The following is a 17,040-nucleotide window of genomic DNA, read 5'->3' on the forward strand; positions in this document are numbered from 1 at the left end:
GATAAAAGGGAATAAGACACTCCAGTTGAGTCGCAGGGTTCAGAGTGATCCCCATGCCAAACTTAGCCCCAGACTTGACCAACAATGTAGGCCTAAAGGTTTTAACAGCACTTAAACTTAACGGTGCTAAATTAATAGTTTAATTTAAACAATTTAACAAAAGAGTCATACAGAATTTACGATAGGTACAACAGTGACTCAGAGGCCTATCTTACTTATGAATCTAACGTACTTAAGAATCTAAGAGAGCAACATTCATAGTACATTTGCTATAGCATATTCACACTTGTGTGCACATAGACCTGAAGAAGAATGTACAAGGTATACCTGTGCAAAATTCCCCTTGAGTGCAGTGAAATGGTCATGTCTTGAGGAGTGGGGGTGTCAGCCCAGGCTCCATTGTCAGTGTTCGGTGGTAGTCCTCCAAGTATAGCAAACCTGAGAGTTCACTGGCTCTGAGAGGCGTCCCGCTCAGAGGGAAATTGCTGGTCACAGCTTGCTGTGGTCCAGGAGAGATCAAAGGGGCTCACTTAGGACTGCTGTTTATAGGGTCACAAGAGAATTGGCTTTAGTCATAGTAATTTTCCATCCTGGCTGCAATGGTAACTTTCTCTAAAAGTTCAGTAGCAAAAATGTTGTTTCACTTGGGTTGTTATGCAGGCAAGGAAAATAAGTTTCCAAGGCTGTTTGTTAAAAAACAGGAGCTCATTAGACAGGACTAGTTCCTGGGAGCAGACAGTGTTTCTGATAAGCTCAAGAGAAAGTTAGCCCAGGTGCTATTCATCAAGACTGAGACCTAACGAGCATTTCTGAGACCACAGTGTGGCCTGAAGAGGGCAGGGGGGGAAATGTGCCACGGAAAGAGAAATTACTAAGCATTTTTTTTGTCTTTTCTACCAAAATAAGGAAAAATAAAAACTCTCTGTGTGTATTTTGTTGCTCTTGTGATTGTTTGTTAATGTTATAAGCTGTAGGTGTTTGATGTCCATTAATTTGGTATTTGTTTTCCAGTATGTCCTGTCTGTCCTGCAATTTACCTACCCTACCCTTTTTCAAGGGTAAGTACTGTTTTAAGAATACAGTTGTTTGAAAAATGACTTTAATGTCTTGCTGTTCCGTGCTGAAGCTAACTTCATACCTCTTGTCGTTACTGGCTTTTGCTGTCTGGAGAACGTAATTCATAAAGCCTTAGTAAAGCATTCATTAATGTGTCTTGGTTAATTTTTTTTGACATCCTGGTGGTGATGTAATTAAGATATACAGAGTCCATAATTTCTCATTTTACTGAAAGTCTTAGCTTCAGCATAGAAAAGTAACAACTATAGTACAACCTGTTTTCTTTGGAAATGACACTCTTGGATAATGTGCAGTTGTGGTGTATTCTTTAGCTATACTAGACAAAACCAACCTTAAATCCATTGTTAGGCACTTACAAACACCATGTTGCTTATTTTTGTGCTTAGCTTTGGTTGTAACTGTGCATCACGAGTCATCTTGATGATTGTAATGAGAAATTTAATGTTTTGACAAGCATCCATATATACCATCAGTGCTGTTGATAATTTGTGAGGCATTCCGTGAAAATCTGGCCTCTTAGAGTCAAGACTTCCCCATTTGTTCTTTTGAGATAATGTTGAAATCTGCACACACTGGATATCTTTAGTTCCTTTTCTGCTGCTTAGCATGGCTTACATTTTTGTCTGACTTGCAGACCCAGGACTGCAAGCAACTCTAGAAATAGTTGCCTGGGGAATCTCCATTTACTTTGAGTGTATTCAGCTCAATTAAATATACAGTGAACGGTTTCTTCATTTTTGGCACACACAGAGGCTGTCTCTTGGACAAGGCTTTTATCATATGGGGAAAGGGTTTTGAGTAAAGTTTGAAAAATATATGTGTGGTAAATCAACAGTAAACAAGCATATTTCAACAGCAAGCAACTGCCTCATTGTATCTGTGTTACCACAGTTATTTCCTTTTTCTATTATTTGGCAATGCATTTCAGCATCTTAATATTTTTCCATAAGTTCTGGCTTTTAAAAGTGATCTTTCCTTGAAATTTTTTTAAGTGGCTCAGACGTGCTTTCATTTGGAGCTGTGACAGATGAGCAAAGGAGGAAAGGAATGCGTTTCTCAGTTCATGCTGTTATAGTTCATTGTCATTGGTTTTGTTCCCATTATAATCTAAGAATATATTGCATAGTGCTAAGCATCTGAGACTGTCAGTAACTTCAACTTCCGTCATTAAAACCTGAGACAAGAGGAAATTCTTCGCAATAAAGCTGATAGGAATTCATCACTGGCTTGAATAGAGCATAGTCAGACTGCAGCAAACATCAGGAAAATCTGGTTTTTAAGCTCTTGTATGCTTCTCATCTTAAAAAAAATGCAGTGAGCTATGATGTTAGCATTGAATATTTACCATATCCATGTGGAAAATGAGCCCTCTCTTCTCTGACGATGTCCAACTGCATGTAATACTGTGTAGAGTGAATATTTGTTTATTTGTGTATGTGTGAGAAAGATTTTAAATAATTGCTTTAAATCATTGCATTACAATGAATGGGAATAATAAATGAACCCACTTCTATACCTGTTATGGATGTTAATGTCATTTAACATTGTAATAGAGTATCTCTGTCTGAACTGCACTAGATATTCAAGGATTTTCACTCAAGAAACATGAAACACCTCTCTGAAAACCACTAACTTAAGGAAGAAGAAAGCTAATAAATTATTTTAAAGCTTAAAAAAAATCAGTGTGCATCACTACTCATTTTGAGCTATCTGCAAATATTTCTTAGGCCTCACATACTATTTCTGTAATAGACAGAGGAACAGCTTTGTGGAAGGATAAGTCATTAGATAGATAAGTCAGTCCAGAATGAATGTAATTGTTATGTACATTTTCAATGAGAAAACTGCAGCATTGTGGTTCATACACAAGGTTATCTGGCTGCAAAGATATTTTCTCTAGGGGCTCTGAATCAGAGGCTCATACGGCATAATGATGTTATTGTTGATGACACTTCACTTGGTGCTTGATACACAAGCTCTAGAGGCAGGGGAGGAAGCAGTCAGTTCAAGGGATTTTGTAATCTAAACCCAGCATGAATTACCATGGGAAGTCGTGGAGCTAATGTTTGAAACTAGTAGGACTACACACGTTATCCTTGGGGCTTATTACTTCAGCTGAAGTGAGTCTTTCAGTCCTGAAATCATGTTTATTTGTTCCAGCAGTAACAGTTTATGTATGAAAAGATGGTCATCTCTTCTCACAAACCTTGCCTCGCTTGCATCTTCAGATCATCATGGCTGTAATATCGCTATTGTTATTGTAAACTTTGTATAGGAGATGATAAAATGGGGATTCAATAACATGGTTAAGGTAGTTGTGGTAGATGGTAATTTATTTATAAAACAGTTGAAAAGGGATGTGGAAGCACCAGATTATTAGAAAATCTGCAGGAAACGAAAGCCCACAGAAATGAAAGATTCAAAGGGGAATAGTGGCATCCCTGGTAACCTAGAGAAATGGTAGACAACTGGAGTCATGGGTGTGCTGTGAGAAGTTCTGTGGATTCTAAGGTCATTCTCATGATTAAAGAGGACAAACAATTCAGAGATGCTGTTGTTGTTCTGTTTCAGGTGGCAAACATTAGTGGGTGGACTTCTGCTTCACCTTTCCTGGAAGCTGGGCTGGGTGGAGATAAACTTGTGTTCGAGGTAATCTGTTTTTTTTGGTATCTACTAAATACTTATTTTCTGTAGCTGGATCACAACATAGTTAGATAGGTTGTGGAAGTTACTAACTGGCAAAAATACAGGTTGGGGGGGTGTATGTGCTGCTTCACAGATGTAGAAGAGAACTTGTGTTTTAGTCAAGTGAATCTTTTATCTGCTGTGTAGATAAATGGAGGATATTGTTATAATAGCCATCGGTGATATTGGTAGAAGCAAGATTAGGTGTAGACATTGCTTTAGTGGCAGTTACTGATATCTATATATTATTATCAAATGTGTATTTTTGGTGCAGACTTTGTTTTCACAGAACAGTCTAAAGGAATATAGCTGTCAGTAATGTCCTTTTTTAGTGCAAATTGTCATCACTCATGATTACTTCTGCTTTAAACCATGAAATTAAAGAAGTTTAATCTTTTTTTTCCTGAGCTTGGAAAAGATATTTGATTGTTTTCAAATTCTGAAATAATTTAAACAAAATACTGGACAAGAGCCACTTTATGATGTTGAAGATGTTGTTTTTATCTATGAAAAGTTTTGATGAAAAATTTTTTGTATTTTGATGCAGGAGACTTCAGGCCACTAGGTGTCAGTACATTGTAGGAAAACGGATTAAAATACATCCTGAGAGACTTCTTATTAGTTTAGTGAATGCCGAATACCTGTTCTAGAATAGACTGAATGGAGCGACCAGAATTAGTTGACACGTTTTGGCTATAATACAGACAAATACTTAATCATGAGTTTAAACCTGTCTTTCTTCAGAAAAATCAGGCACATGCTTTAATGCTTTGCTGAGCTGGACTTGTAGCTTGTATCCCCTGTATTAAAACAAAACAAAATAAAACCAAAATAAAAAAAGCAACCCCAAAAGCCAAAAACCAAAACCCTCTAACACCCAAAACCCAACCAACAAACCAAAAAACTCCCCAACAAACAAACGTAATGTCAAAAGGTGATTTTAGTACTACCACCGGGATACAGATATTTCCACACCCCCGCCCCTTACAGAATATTGGTCTCTGAATCTATCTGTTGGTTTGGGGTTTTTCTGTCTATGTGTAGTATACTTAGGAATACCATATCCAGTCTCCTCATGCTTCAAATAATAAACTGCCATCCATTTGTTTGTTTAATTCTACAAAGTCTGTTTTTGTGTCATGTGGACTGATCTCATATACCTTCTGAGCCGGTTCAGGTTATCTCCAAGTGTCTGAGCAGAATTAAATTATTACATAAAGATCATCAGCCTTTGTGTAAAGTCCAGAATACTAACCTCACAATAAAGACCAAATGAAAACCTATTACTTAGGGTAATCCCTCTTAGATTTTGTGGATAACCTGCTTTTCATCTGCTTCCCCCCAGTGCTCCCAACTTTAAGGGACTCTCCATCATTGCTTCTAAAGAGAAAATACTGTCTGCAAAGCTTTTATCCAAAACAAGGTCTTTGTGGAGCACAGTGGAATCTACATAATGCTACACAGTGCTGCAGTCTGCCGTCCAGCTTCTGCCTACCCCTTGTAGGCACATAAGTCCAATATGTTCTGGTTGGCATTTCTTGTAGTACTGCATTTCCCCCACAGCTAAGCAGCAGCTCAGAGCCTTACTTAAACCAAAGCTCTAAAGTGTGGTTTAGGGGAACCTACCCGTTGACTTTAGTGGGCTTTGGATTTAGCCCTACAACAACCACAAACTCATCAGTTATTTTCCTGTTTTGCATGTACATCACTGTATTGCCAACATAAGAAGCTGCTAATTGGTTTACATGCAAGACAGATTGTTGATGCTGACACGTTACATCAAACATCCATGCATTCTTTTGCAGTCCTGAAATTCCCACTTGGCGGCCTAAAATTCTACCCTTACATCATGGAAAAAGCATCTGAAGTCCTTTTCCATTGCACTTCACAGTATTGCATTGGAGATGAAGACATATTTGGGATTCCTACAGTTTAGTGGTGGGGAACATGAAAGAGTGATACTTTTATGTTCTAAATGAAAATTCGGTTTTCATCATGCGTTCCTTTCATCTTCACTTTCTTTTCTTCCCTCCCCCTTGCTTCCATTTGTTGCAGTTCCAATAGGGTGGCGGGTATTTTTGTTGGTGTCTGATGTGAACTCATTGGTAATGAGGCATGACAGTTTTAGATCTCGGTCTTGATGAAATTCCAGTTGAAGTCAATAACCTTAAAAGGAACAGTGTTTTTATAAAAAATTATAGTGACTACTCAAGAAAACTCAGAGCGAATATTTATGCCAGTGAAAGGATCTAAAGATTATATTCGTGGCCCTGGGTTTTTGATTGAGTATCTTGGAAAATGATATAACAGGAAATGTGATATTTATGGTTTCTTCCTTGTCTGTGATTACATGTATCTTTTTGTTTTATTTTCATTCATACTGTTCTGATTTCATTATTTAGTGGTCTGTTTTTCTTGTGTTCCATGAAGTGTAGTAGTGTAGCGGTACCTGTAATTAACGTTTTAAGTCTTACATACGAGTTGGAAGTGTAATGCAAATTAAGGAACTACAAGCAGTTTGGTTTTGTTCTGAGAACCAGACTTCAATTCAAAGCTTGGGAAGAGTGAATGGATTAGCCATGACTTCAGCCCTGGGAAGCCTTTGATTCAGGCCCTTACCTCTTCCTTTCTTCCCTTGCTCGAAGTCTTCCATTATTCTCTCTGAAATTTACCACCTACCTGGTCCCTTTTCCCCCTTAAGTAACAAGATTAAAAAAAATGGAGAAGTGCAAATTCTGAAGCCCTTTCTCGGAACTGAAACCTGACCCTGCTGCAACAACCATAGCTAAAAAAAAAATTAATCAGATCAATCTGATGACTTCATTCCTCCATTAGTTGTCAAACTGCCTCCAGGAGTTTGGCTTAGTCAAAGGAATATCATTAGGAAATTTCAAGAGATAGGCTCCCACAGAGACAATCTGATATTTAGGAAGAATCTCTTTGTAAATCTGGCTGAGAAATGAATGTGTGGGTGGCCAAGTGTATTTGTACATAGTGAAAATGTGTGCTGTCTGTGCAAATGCACCATTTTATGCCTTCATTTGTCAGTTTTTGTTCCTTTCACAGCACATCAAGGAAATTAGTTGAAATTTCTCTCCTTTAAAACCAATGCAAATAATTGCTAAGGAAAAAGATAAACCAACACAATTTTGGAGAGAGAGGAGCCAGGGAAAGAGTAAAAGAAAAAATATATCTGCAGATAGTTCCTCTCTTGGATTAGATGAAGTGAATAATTTCTGACTTGGACTTTTAGTAAATTGGAGGAATACTGAACAATCGGACAATAACTTTAACATGCACACATTTGAAATTTATGTACATATATACATATTATATTCCTTGCAAGCAACTGTTCCTGACTGTATGTAAACAGAATGTGGTGAAATAATGAGATTTTAATTGTTTTCACAGGTCTGAAATCCTGTCATGGCTTCCTGCTTCAGTACTTTTTGTGGGCATCATTTATGCTGGCTCTAGGTCACTGTCTAGATTGGTAAGAAATGCAAGTAGAAGTCAATTCTTTATTATCTCTACTTTGTAAACAGAGAACATTCTCTTCATACATGGTGTTTAATGCTGTTCCTGGGTTGAGGGGAAAGGAGGGAGGAGGGGTTTAAATAATACATTGGTTGTTAATGGTGCTAAAGCAGTGGTTCAGTCCTATGAAGTATCAGAACAGATCCTCAGTGGTCTGAATTTTGCGAATAGGGAAGAAGCTGAAGAACTTATTAGCTGTAACTTTGCAAAAGGGGGAATGGGACTGTGGGATCTGTGGGAAATCCGTCCAGGAAAGTGATGAAGACCATTTCAGTGACAGCCTTTTGATTCTTTACCGGATTTGAAAAAATAAATTGAAAGTTGGAAAGAGATTATGGGAATGGTTAGATTAATCAGTTTTATTATCCATTTGCATCACAATAACCTATCAAATGTTTACAATATGTCAAATCTGCTTTCATTAAACTTGAATGCTTTATACTTAAATGATATAGTCTTTCTTAAAAAGATAAAATAAATTAGTGACATGAATTTTTTAAAAATAATAATGTTTTACTGCTGTTATGCAGTCTGCAAGCCCAAATGCTGCACTAGTTCCCTTCTGCATTCTGTCAGTGCATCTTACTGTAACTCTAGAGCTAGCTTGCTCTTATCAGCTCCTAAACCCCAAAGAAGATCAAAAGGGAATTTTTTACAGGATTCTGATTGTAGTGATCCCTTGAACATCTCAGTAGAGAGGCAGAGCAGAAAAGGACAGGAGGTCTCTGTCCTCATAAACAAGGTTGGAGGCCTCATCTTGGAACCAAATAATCTTGGGAAAACACAGGCCTGTGCTCAAAAGCCCCATGCTTCCACTTTAGTTCTGTCTCAGGGTGATTGCATTTACTTCCTCTTGGTTCCTTGTCAAAGGAAGTTCCATTGGCCTTCTCTGGTGTAAAGTGAGCAAAGATCCATGAGGAGAGCCTTGCCTGGAAACAGCAAAAAGCCTTGGCAGCAGCATCTTTTCTGCTTGCTCACCTGGGTGGTGGAGGAGTTATGAATCACATCCTCTCTGCTATTACTTCTTACTTCCTAGTCATCCAGTCAGTTACTGTGTTTCCCTCCTGTTCCTGCTCTGGTCATTCACAAGTGAGGTGCACTGGAGTGGCAGAGGGGCTATGAATGCTTTTGATTTATATCCCCAACCTTTCTTAAGGACAATCTCCCATTTCTGAATGGCTTTTTGTTGTACATGAATGGGGATTTAGAGGCCTAAGTCTGTGGCTGTTTTAGGAGGAAAGACAAAAGGAAAAGTAGTCTTAGGTCATAGTTATTATGTTCTGCCTTGTACTGAGACTGGGAGCATATTTGAATTAAGCAAGTTTATTCCTAAAGCAGAATTTATGTACACTTTTTTGATCAAATCCAAGGAGACCCGCTTTCAAACACTCCTGTATACTGGCAGGGCTACCATTTTATCTCTGTTCCTTTCCCTAGAGGTGCTGGCAGTCTCCTCTGCCCAAGAGTTCAGGGGTGGAAGTGGAGGAGGACTGCTTAGCTCTGGACTGTGATGCATTAACAAAAGTATGCAGAGCTGTGAGGGGAGGTTTGTACAGAGTCAATTCACCCTGCCTGCCCAACCAGTAAACCTTTCTTTTCATAACCCACTCACAAATTTAAGCAATAGTCACATCAAAGGCAATAGACATATGGAGAAGGTTAACTGGGCTAGGCAAACTGGAGCCATTGCTGGCTCCAAAACACATTTGGAAGAGCCAAAAGCAGAGAGGAGGAAAGAAAAACCCAACAAATTGGCTTCACAAAAGGAAGAATGTAAATTCTGCTGTCAACTTTCCTTGTTTATGGCTACTTCTTGTATTTCCTATTATTGTGTCAGGCTCAGGGTGCTCATGTTGTATTCTTCTGGTTTTATATTCTCAGTTGAGAACTGGCTTTCAGAACTGGTGAAGCTGGGTCCAACAACTTCTTACCAGTTGTGTTTGTGTGATTTTCATTCCTTTTTAGTTTAAAGATGTTAGAAGTTATCTTGGTGTAACTCTTGTGTTTATGGATCCACCCCAGCTGTCATTATGACTTAAAATGTTTAATTAGCAATACTTATCTGGCTTCATGGTAAAGAAAAGAAAATTACAGAAAATACAGATTTCTGAATGCAAAGTCCAATTGAAGAGATATTTGCTGCTTATATCACCTGATACTTAAAAACATGGACATCACTGAGAAATTACCTCATTCTCTACTCATGTGATTTAAATACTATACACAAGTGGGGAAATACTGCTTCCTAAACTGGCTTAGTCTTTATATTATCTTAATCAGAGCAGAGAATTGCTTCTGTTTCAACTGTCTGAGAGACCATGGATCTGATTTGGAGGAACTATTATGAACCACTAATTCTGGTTGGGTTTGCCTGTGGCAATGGGTGTTTGATTCATTATTGTTATCATTGGGTTTTGTTTCTTAATGATTTCATGTTGGGATGGTGTCCAGATACCTCAGTGAGTATAATTTCAACATCACTTGTGTATGAACTATTGCATTTCTACCCTAATTTTGGGCATCTCTTCCTAGCAGTAACTGAAAGCAATCACCTAAAATCATCTTGCCCACAATTCTGTTGCTAGGAGTCACACTGTATTCTTAGTACCAGTAGACAGAGATGGGAAAACTAATGAGAACTGTTTACTGTGGAGGGTGCAGATATTGGATCAGAAAAGGAAAACTAGAGGCAGAAACCTGGAGCAAATCTTACTGAGGTAGCTGTGTACAAACAAACTGGCTGAGCACTCAGAAGTGGGAGAAGCAGCAAGCAATGCTACAGCAGGGCCTGCATTTAAAGATGCCTGTGCCATGTGGTAATGATTGAAATGGATCTAAGTCCCTTTTAGGAGATATGGCATGGGTTTGCAGTTTAAAAAACAAAAAACCCAAACCACAAACATGTGGGACAGCTGTCTCTAGGAGGAGTGCCCCTTGCTATGTGTGTGACTGTTTTGGGTTGATTTGGGCATTTTTGTTCTCTCCCAATGGCAGCCAATCCCGGTGTTCCTCACTGTGCACAATGCAGCAGAAGTTATAACCTGTGGGTTCCAGAAGTTTGTGCAGAAAGAGGTAATTGATCTATTTATTGATACATTCAAGGTAACTACTGTGATATAACTGCCCTATAACAAGATACTTAATTTCTTTTAATACAAGCAGCATTATTACAGTGTGCTTTTCTAGTCTCTCTGTGATAGCTGGTCATTAGTGATACCCAGAGAGAGCTTTGCTGTTGACACGTTATCTATACTGATACAAGATATGAAACACGGCACATGTGTATCACCAGTTTGATCTGCATTTTTAAGACTGGCTTGGTCCTGCTTGCTTTTTCCTTTGGAAAACTAATATTCCCTCTCTGTCATAATTTTTATGTCTCCACATAAAAATCTCATTGTTTGAGCTGAGAAGGAGAAGGACTGGGTCCTTAGATCTAATTACTATAATATATCTAGTGTGTTGTATGATTATAGGTAGATCACATCTCCACATGAAATGCAGGAGGAACAGTGCATTTTTTAATTTGTTTTGAATTCTTGAGAATCTGCCCCAAGACCTATGAAAGTCAGGTGAATAATTCCTGCACCTTTTAGTAAGAGCTGAGTTTGTTTCTCACAAACTGTAATAGGGAGCCTTCTTTTTAGGCTTTTCTTGAAATGCTTTTCTAATTGACTAAAGAGCTGTTGTATGAGCTAACCCTGGGAAATCATTCATCACAAAGTCATTTCTACAGTGACCTCTGTCTTGCTGTAAAAGGGATCTTCCATTCATTATATCTGTTGTCTGTATAGAAGACAAATAGATGACCCATGTTTACTACTTCTAACAAACAGAAGAGGTCACTAAGGTTATACCTAAGGGACATAAGAGTATGTACCATACTATGTCCCTGTGACATTGTCCTCTGATTAGTGTCCCGTCAAGGTGTTTCATATTTTCCTTCTATGTCACATGCTTATGATTCCTCTCTTTAAAAACAAAAACACTGCAGACAAGGATAATGCAAAGACAGGCCTTGCTGGGAAGCTTCTCGGGAATAATTTTGTACCATAGAATTGGGAAACTTTCATGAGTTTAGATCAAGACTGATTTGACCGACATCTTTTATTAGGTACTTAATTAGTACCTAGTTAAGAAAACTCAGTATTTGAGTACATACATGACACAGTTTTGGTATAGTTCAAGTTAAGTTTGAGGGCGAGGTATAAAGTTGATGCTGGTTTTAGATTTACCTACTGGTAAGTAATCTAAAAATATAAATCAAGTTGAAGTAGGCTAATCTGTAATCCTGATTCTTCTTTTCCAAATTAAATTTGCTCAGCAGTGCTCAAATGTAATGGCCTGTTGAATGCTGCTAATTGAAGTTTTAATGTGTTTGGTGCAATAAGATCAACTGTCATCATTTTGCAGTTTTTGGAAGGAGAAAGGACTATTTCACCATTTTTATTGTTAAATTTTAATCTTTTAATCATACTTTCTTTTTTACAGCAGACCTCTCATCTGAAAGTCTGTAGGTAAGCTTTTAAAACTACTCACATTCAGATTCAGACTTGTTTTGGCTCCAGCTTCTCTATTTGCTTCAGATAATGGCACCAGAACAATGAAGAATGTAAGGCACATTCCTGTGGGCAGTGAGCCTAAATTGCAACATAGGAGTAATTAAATATTTTTTAATTTTTTTTAACCGTTGCTTGAACTGATATGTTTTTTGTCCTTACAAAAATAAAAAAAGCCAGAAGACCAGTCTTCCTGAACAAAAAAGCAGTGCTCATAATGTTTTTGGAAAGGAGATAGAAAGCAGGTTTGAAGTTCCAATGGGTGATCATAAACATTATCGGAAAGATGATTAATGTGTTAGAAAATAGCTTAAAATGCCTTTTGTGAGAAATAAAAGGTAAATAATATCTATTTCTGCTAGAATAATTCATTTCAAGCTGGGAATATGTCTCTTCTGCCATGTCTGAAGTGACAGGATGAGAGGAAATAGCCTTAAGTTGCACCAGGGAAAGTTCAGATTAGAAGTCAGTAAAAAATTTTCACCGAAAGAGTGGTTAGGCATTGGAATAAGTTGCCCAGGGAGGTGGTGGAGTCACTGTCTCTGGAAATGTTCAAGAGACATCTGGATGTGGCACTTGAGGAGGTGGTTTAGGGGTGATTATGCTGGTACTGGGTACTGGTGGACAGATGATCTTAAAGATCTCTTCCAACCTCAATGATTTTGTGATTCAGTGATAATAAGCTACACAACCTACCAACCCTTGATGGCCCTGGTTGTTTAGGCTTCAAAAAGGAGATAGAAAGGGACAAACAAAAGTTTGCCCCTACATCCCTTGAAGAAAGCACACTTGTTATTCTCCACATCCTGTAATCTTTTAGCTGTACTTAAGAGTGGATAATGTTGGGTTACTATTTAGTATACTTAGAGGCATTATCTTCCTAATTTCTTCCTGTTATTTCCATTATCTAACTTACTCTGGCCTTGTCTCCACCACTGGATTATTGTCAAGGATACTGGGGTTTTTTATAATCTTTATTCTGTCTTTTCCTACGCCCCTAGAGAGCAGGAAAATAAGCTCCCAACCCAAGTCTATGTTATTATTAATAGTGACAGTCCACAGAAATTCGACATCAGTGTGTTCAGTGTAGCATGAAGAAATACTGACTCAGCCACAGGTTGAGAATTTATTTAACTTAAATCAGTGGATTAGGAGAGGACTTATGTTGTCCTTAAACCATTTCTAGTGTAATACCTCTCATTTTCACTTTACTCTGTGTTCTGGAGTAGCACCATTACTTTTAAGGGAGTCACTTCTGCTGGAATTATTGTAACAGGCAGTTCACCTTAATAAAAGAAGTTTTTGGTAGCCATTCAGACAGAAATTGGTTGATTTTGGCTTTCTGAAGAAGCCTAGGGAAGCCAGGTGGCAAGTGAAGAATAATATTCTCTACCAAAAAAACCTTGATTTCATCCCTTCTGAGATGCTTTTTGCTGCTTCTGTTCTCATACAACTTTGCTATGTATGAGTTACAAAGAATGCATGAAGTAAAACTTAATTGTGGTGGCGGAAATTGCTTTTTAAATATAGAATAAAAAACTGAAGTGTCAGTGTAATATTAAGTGGAATTGCCTCTACTTTGCTGAGAGTACTAATCCAAGTTGCAAGCTTTTGATCTTGTGGTTTGTTTTTTTCTCTTCTCCACAGTGTGCTGTTCCTCCTGGCAGCAGCAGTGTGCCTTCCTTTGTGTGACACACAGGTGAGTTCTGCTTAGTAAAACAGCTCTAGTTAGACCTTGATGTGTGACATTTTGTTAGCATACGAGGGATGCAGCTTTTACTTGTAAGCTAGGGTAGGATTCCTGTGAAGGAACTGTAAATGTTTCCTATTGCTGTGTTGTAGTCATACTGGTTTTGCATCATGGTAAAACCTCTGAGCAGTCTGGACATGCAGCTCTTTGGTGAAGATAGTGGCTGGGGAAACCATGATTTTACTTCTTACAGGGCTTATAGCAAATCACTTAGATTTGAGTTAATTTCATGTACTTTCAGAAGGTTCCTAAACTAGTTTTGTATTCATTCTACACACTTTCTGTAGCTACTGGAGAAAGAAAGGAGGTACCTCCAGAGAGTGCTCCATCCAGCAAAGGTTTCTTCATTGGAGACTCTCTTTTGGAGACCTATGAAGGCTGTTTCCTTGCTTTAGATGCTTCAGTTAATATCTGAAGTCGGATGAATCTGGAACTTGTCTGGATTCATCTGATCAAATGTGGCTATCGGAAGCATTGCACTTGCACTAGCTCTTCATAGTCCATGGAGCAGAGCAGGAACTTCTGATATATAATTCATCTCCCTTGAAAGCAGACAACTAAAGTATGCCAGGTGAACTCCTCTCAAAATATTTGATTTTACCCATTGATTGTGAAGAGGGCCTGCTTTGCTCAGGGGTAGATGTTTGTTTGAAGCACTCTTTTGGATACTCTGTGATTAGTTGGAGCCTTAGCTACTGCAGAGGCTGAGAGAAGAAAGGAGACATGATAAACACCTTAGTGATGGTCCTCTGATCCTTTTGCTCCTCCCTGGTTGCCAATACAGGACTAAACAGACTAGGGTCCATATGGTTGGATTGTTTAAAATGTTGTACATAACTGAGGGAAATAGAACCATCTCTGTCAAGACAAGCTGAGAACCTGGGTAACTGGCATGTGCCAGGTCTCTAAGTGGGACAGGAAGAACTTCAGTCTTCCCAGTCTTCTTTAGTCATCTTCTCTTTCCTTTTAGCATTGCTCCCATTGGCTCTACTTGCTTTGGGAAGTTAACTGCAGGGAAATCACAATATGTATGTTTACATGAACATGTTTTTATTTATGTAGATGTTCTTTATTGCAGTTTGATCCAAATGGTTATTTATGGGCTCTAATTCACTTGGTCTGTGTTGGTAAGTAATTTTCTTTAAGAAAAGACTTAGGAAAAGTAAATGTTTTGGAGAAATGAGCTTTATTATGAAATTACTGATATTTGAGATTCTTTACATAAGAAACACTTGGAAAGAATGAAGATCAGTAAACATAAGAAAGTGCATTCCTATTATAGCTTTTATGTTGAAAACAACAGCAGACTAAACTAGGTATTGCAGTCTGTTAACAGTGGATAAGAAAATGCATATACAATTTTAATGAGCACTAAACTCTTCTGGTTGTTTTTTGATGGTTACCTGCTGAGAGACACTTCTTTCTAAGGGGAGAATAAACATGAAAAAGGGAAACAACAACTTGTAGTTAGAGCTTTATTGCACACACAGATTTTATTTAAAAACTGACAAAAATACTCTAAAATATCATGGAATATGGTCCCAGAGGAAGGATGTTGAAATGTTGGGGTTTTTTAGGCAATCATACGCGTTTTTTAGAAATTTTAACAGTGAGTTGCATAACCCATCAGGTTTTCTTTTGTCTTTTTTTCAGACTAAACATTGATTCAGATAAATCATAACTCTTCCCTGAAAAGCTAGAAACAGTTAGACCCAGAAAATCTGAAGAAAACAAGAGCAGTAATCTTTAACTAGGAGATTTGTGTCCTTTGGAGCATTTGGGTGGATAATCAGTCACTTGTATTTGATTCTTACCTGTCCTATAGACTGAGTAACTCATTCATATGTTAAGTCTTATCTGTAGATTAAGGATGATTCCTTCTTTATTTCTTCTATTCAAATTGTAAAATTTTCAAGGCAGAGGTAATGTGTTTATATGTATTCATGTCTAGGGAGGTCTAGAGATCCCATTCTAAAATGTTGTTAATATACAAATATGAAATAGGAGTTTTGTTCCTCTAGGAAATATTATATATATAAGCATTTGCTCATTTAGAAAAAAGTAGAAGCTATGGATTTTTTCACATCAAATACTTATTTGATGTAATGAGTGATGTTATTGCTTTCTCAAAGCCAAGTGGTTTCACTTGTAAAGCAGTGCTTGGTCATGGAGGTGGAAAACTGCTTAGAGCATCTTCAGAAGGGTTCTTCTGAGTGTTTGAAACGTGTAGGAAGTGCCAACAAAATGTTTATGCTCAAAATATAGCTTCTCTCCATTTCTTTTGGTTTTGAGAGTTGTTGATTTGATTGTTGTTTTTTGTGTAATTAGATTTCCTGTCAACTGAAATAAAAATGCTATAAGAAAGGGCAAACAGATAAACCAATTTCCTGCATTAAGTTTATCGAGACAGGGCGTTAGAGAAAGGACACGTGTTCTACCCTTCGCCTTGTCTAGCAGAGGCAGAATTGGGTACATCTATTTCAGTGTTCTGCTGGATTTAATTTTCATGTTCTGGTTCTCTCTGTGAATCAAAAAAAAAAAATACCCCAAGGCCTTGAAGAAAGGGTCTGAAAAAATAGAGCCTGAAGCTGTATTGTTTCTTCCATGAGTGCTTAAAGCTTTACCCAGAATAGAAATGTGAGCTAACCAAGAGGTGGGTGGGTCAAAAATGTAAAGAACCTGGAGATGCTAGAGCTGAGAGGACTTTAGATAGGTAAGACAGCTCAGAGCCAACAGCTCTACGTAAGGGTCCACACAGATTAATATGTCTTAGAACTTATCTCCAAAATCAAGAGGACTGAAGAACCCATTCTTTGACACTTTTCTGTATGTATTTACACACAAAAACACATACACACACACTCTCCTTTGTAGCTGCTGTGACCTAGAAGTTATCTCTTCCTCAGAAGAACTAGCAGAACCACAAAGCATGATTGTACTCTGAGATGATAACACTTTGAAAACTATTAATTTGAAGCGATAGGTTCATTTTACTCATGGTCTAGGAATCCTTTGTGCCGTGTTGCTAAACTGTAATTCAGAGGGGTTCACGTCTGCCAGTACCACGGCCAAACAAGCTGTTGTTTGTCAGAATGATTGCACGTTATGGCAATTGCACGTGTCATTTCAATTACAGGGGCTTACAAAGTATTTCACAAGTTGTGGAAACCTGGCTCCTTAAGGTAATGTGTTTTCATATTCTTTTACAAAGAAAGAGATTGCTATCAAAGGGGCTTAGAAACACATCTGTGTAGCAGTCAGGTAAACTGTAGGGATCTCTGCATTATCAGCATGAGCTGGGCCACTCTTGGTTAATCATTAATGACTTCCCTTGCAAGAGGAGCCTTATTTATTGTTGGTAACAATAGCATGTGATTATTGATAGTTGTACTGCTAACTATCAATACATCATCCAAGGGTGATGACTCAGTC

The 17,040-nt window shown here is 38.0% G+C and overlaps 1 protein-coding gene across 4 annotated transcripts in view; it reads left to right on the forward strand.

Annotated features, from left to right (window-relative positions):
- The window catches only part of TMEM241 (transmembrane protein 241), a 55,902-nt gene that overhangs the window by 2,595 nt on the left and 36,267 nt on the right, over positions 1-17,040 (forward strand). For 3 of the 4 annotated variants that reach the window (XM_027675218.1, XM_027675232.1, XM_027675221.1), the window contains exons 2-9: positions 1,012-1,058; positions 3,649-3,726; positions 7,174-7,255; positions 10,294-10,371; positions 11,791-11,816; positions 13,506-13,557; positions 14,687-14,735; positions 16,745-16,790. In XM_027675218.1, the coding sequence (XP_027531019.1) occupies positions 1,012-1,058; positions 3,649-3,726; positions 7,174-7,255; positions 10,294-10,371; positions 11,791-11,816; positions 13,506-13,557; positions 14,687-14,735; positions 16,745-16,790 (458 nt within the window). The remainder of the gene's footprint in view (positions 1-1,011; positions 1,059-3,648; positions 3,727-7,173; positions 7,256-10,293; positions 10,372-11,790; positions 11,817-13,505; positions 13,558-14,686; positions 14,736-16,744; positions 16,791-17,040) is intronic. The other variant, XM_027675228.1, reaches the window with a different exon arrangement.

The sequence above is a fragment of the Neopelma chrysocephalum genome, unplaced genomic scaffold, assembly GCF_003984885.1.
Source record: "Neopelma chrysocephalum unplaced genomic scaffold, ASM398488v2 Primary Assembly neopelma1_22, whole genome shotgun sequence".
Classification (NCBI taxonomy): Eukaryota; Metazoa; Chordata; class Aves; order Passeriformes; family Pipridae; genus Neopelma; species Neopelma chrysocephalum.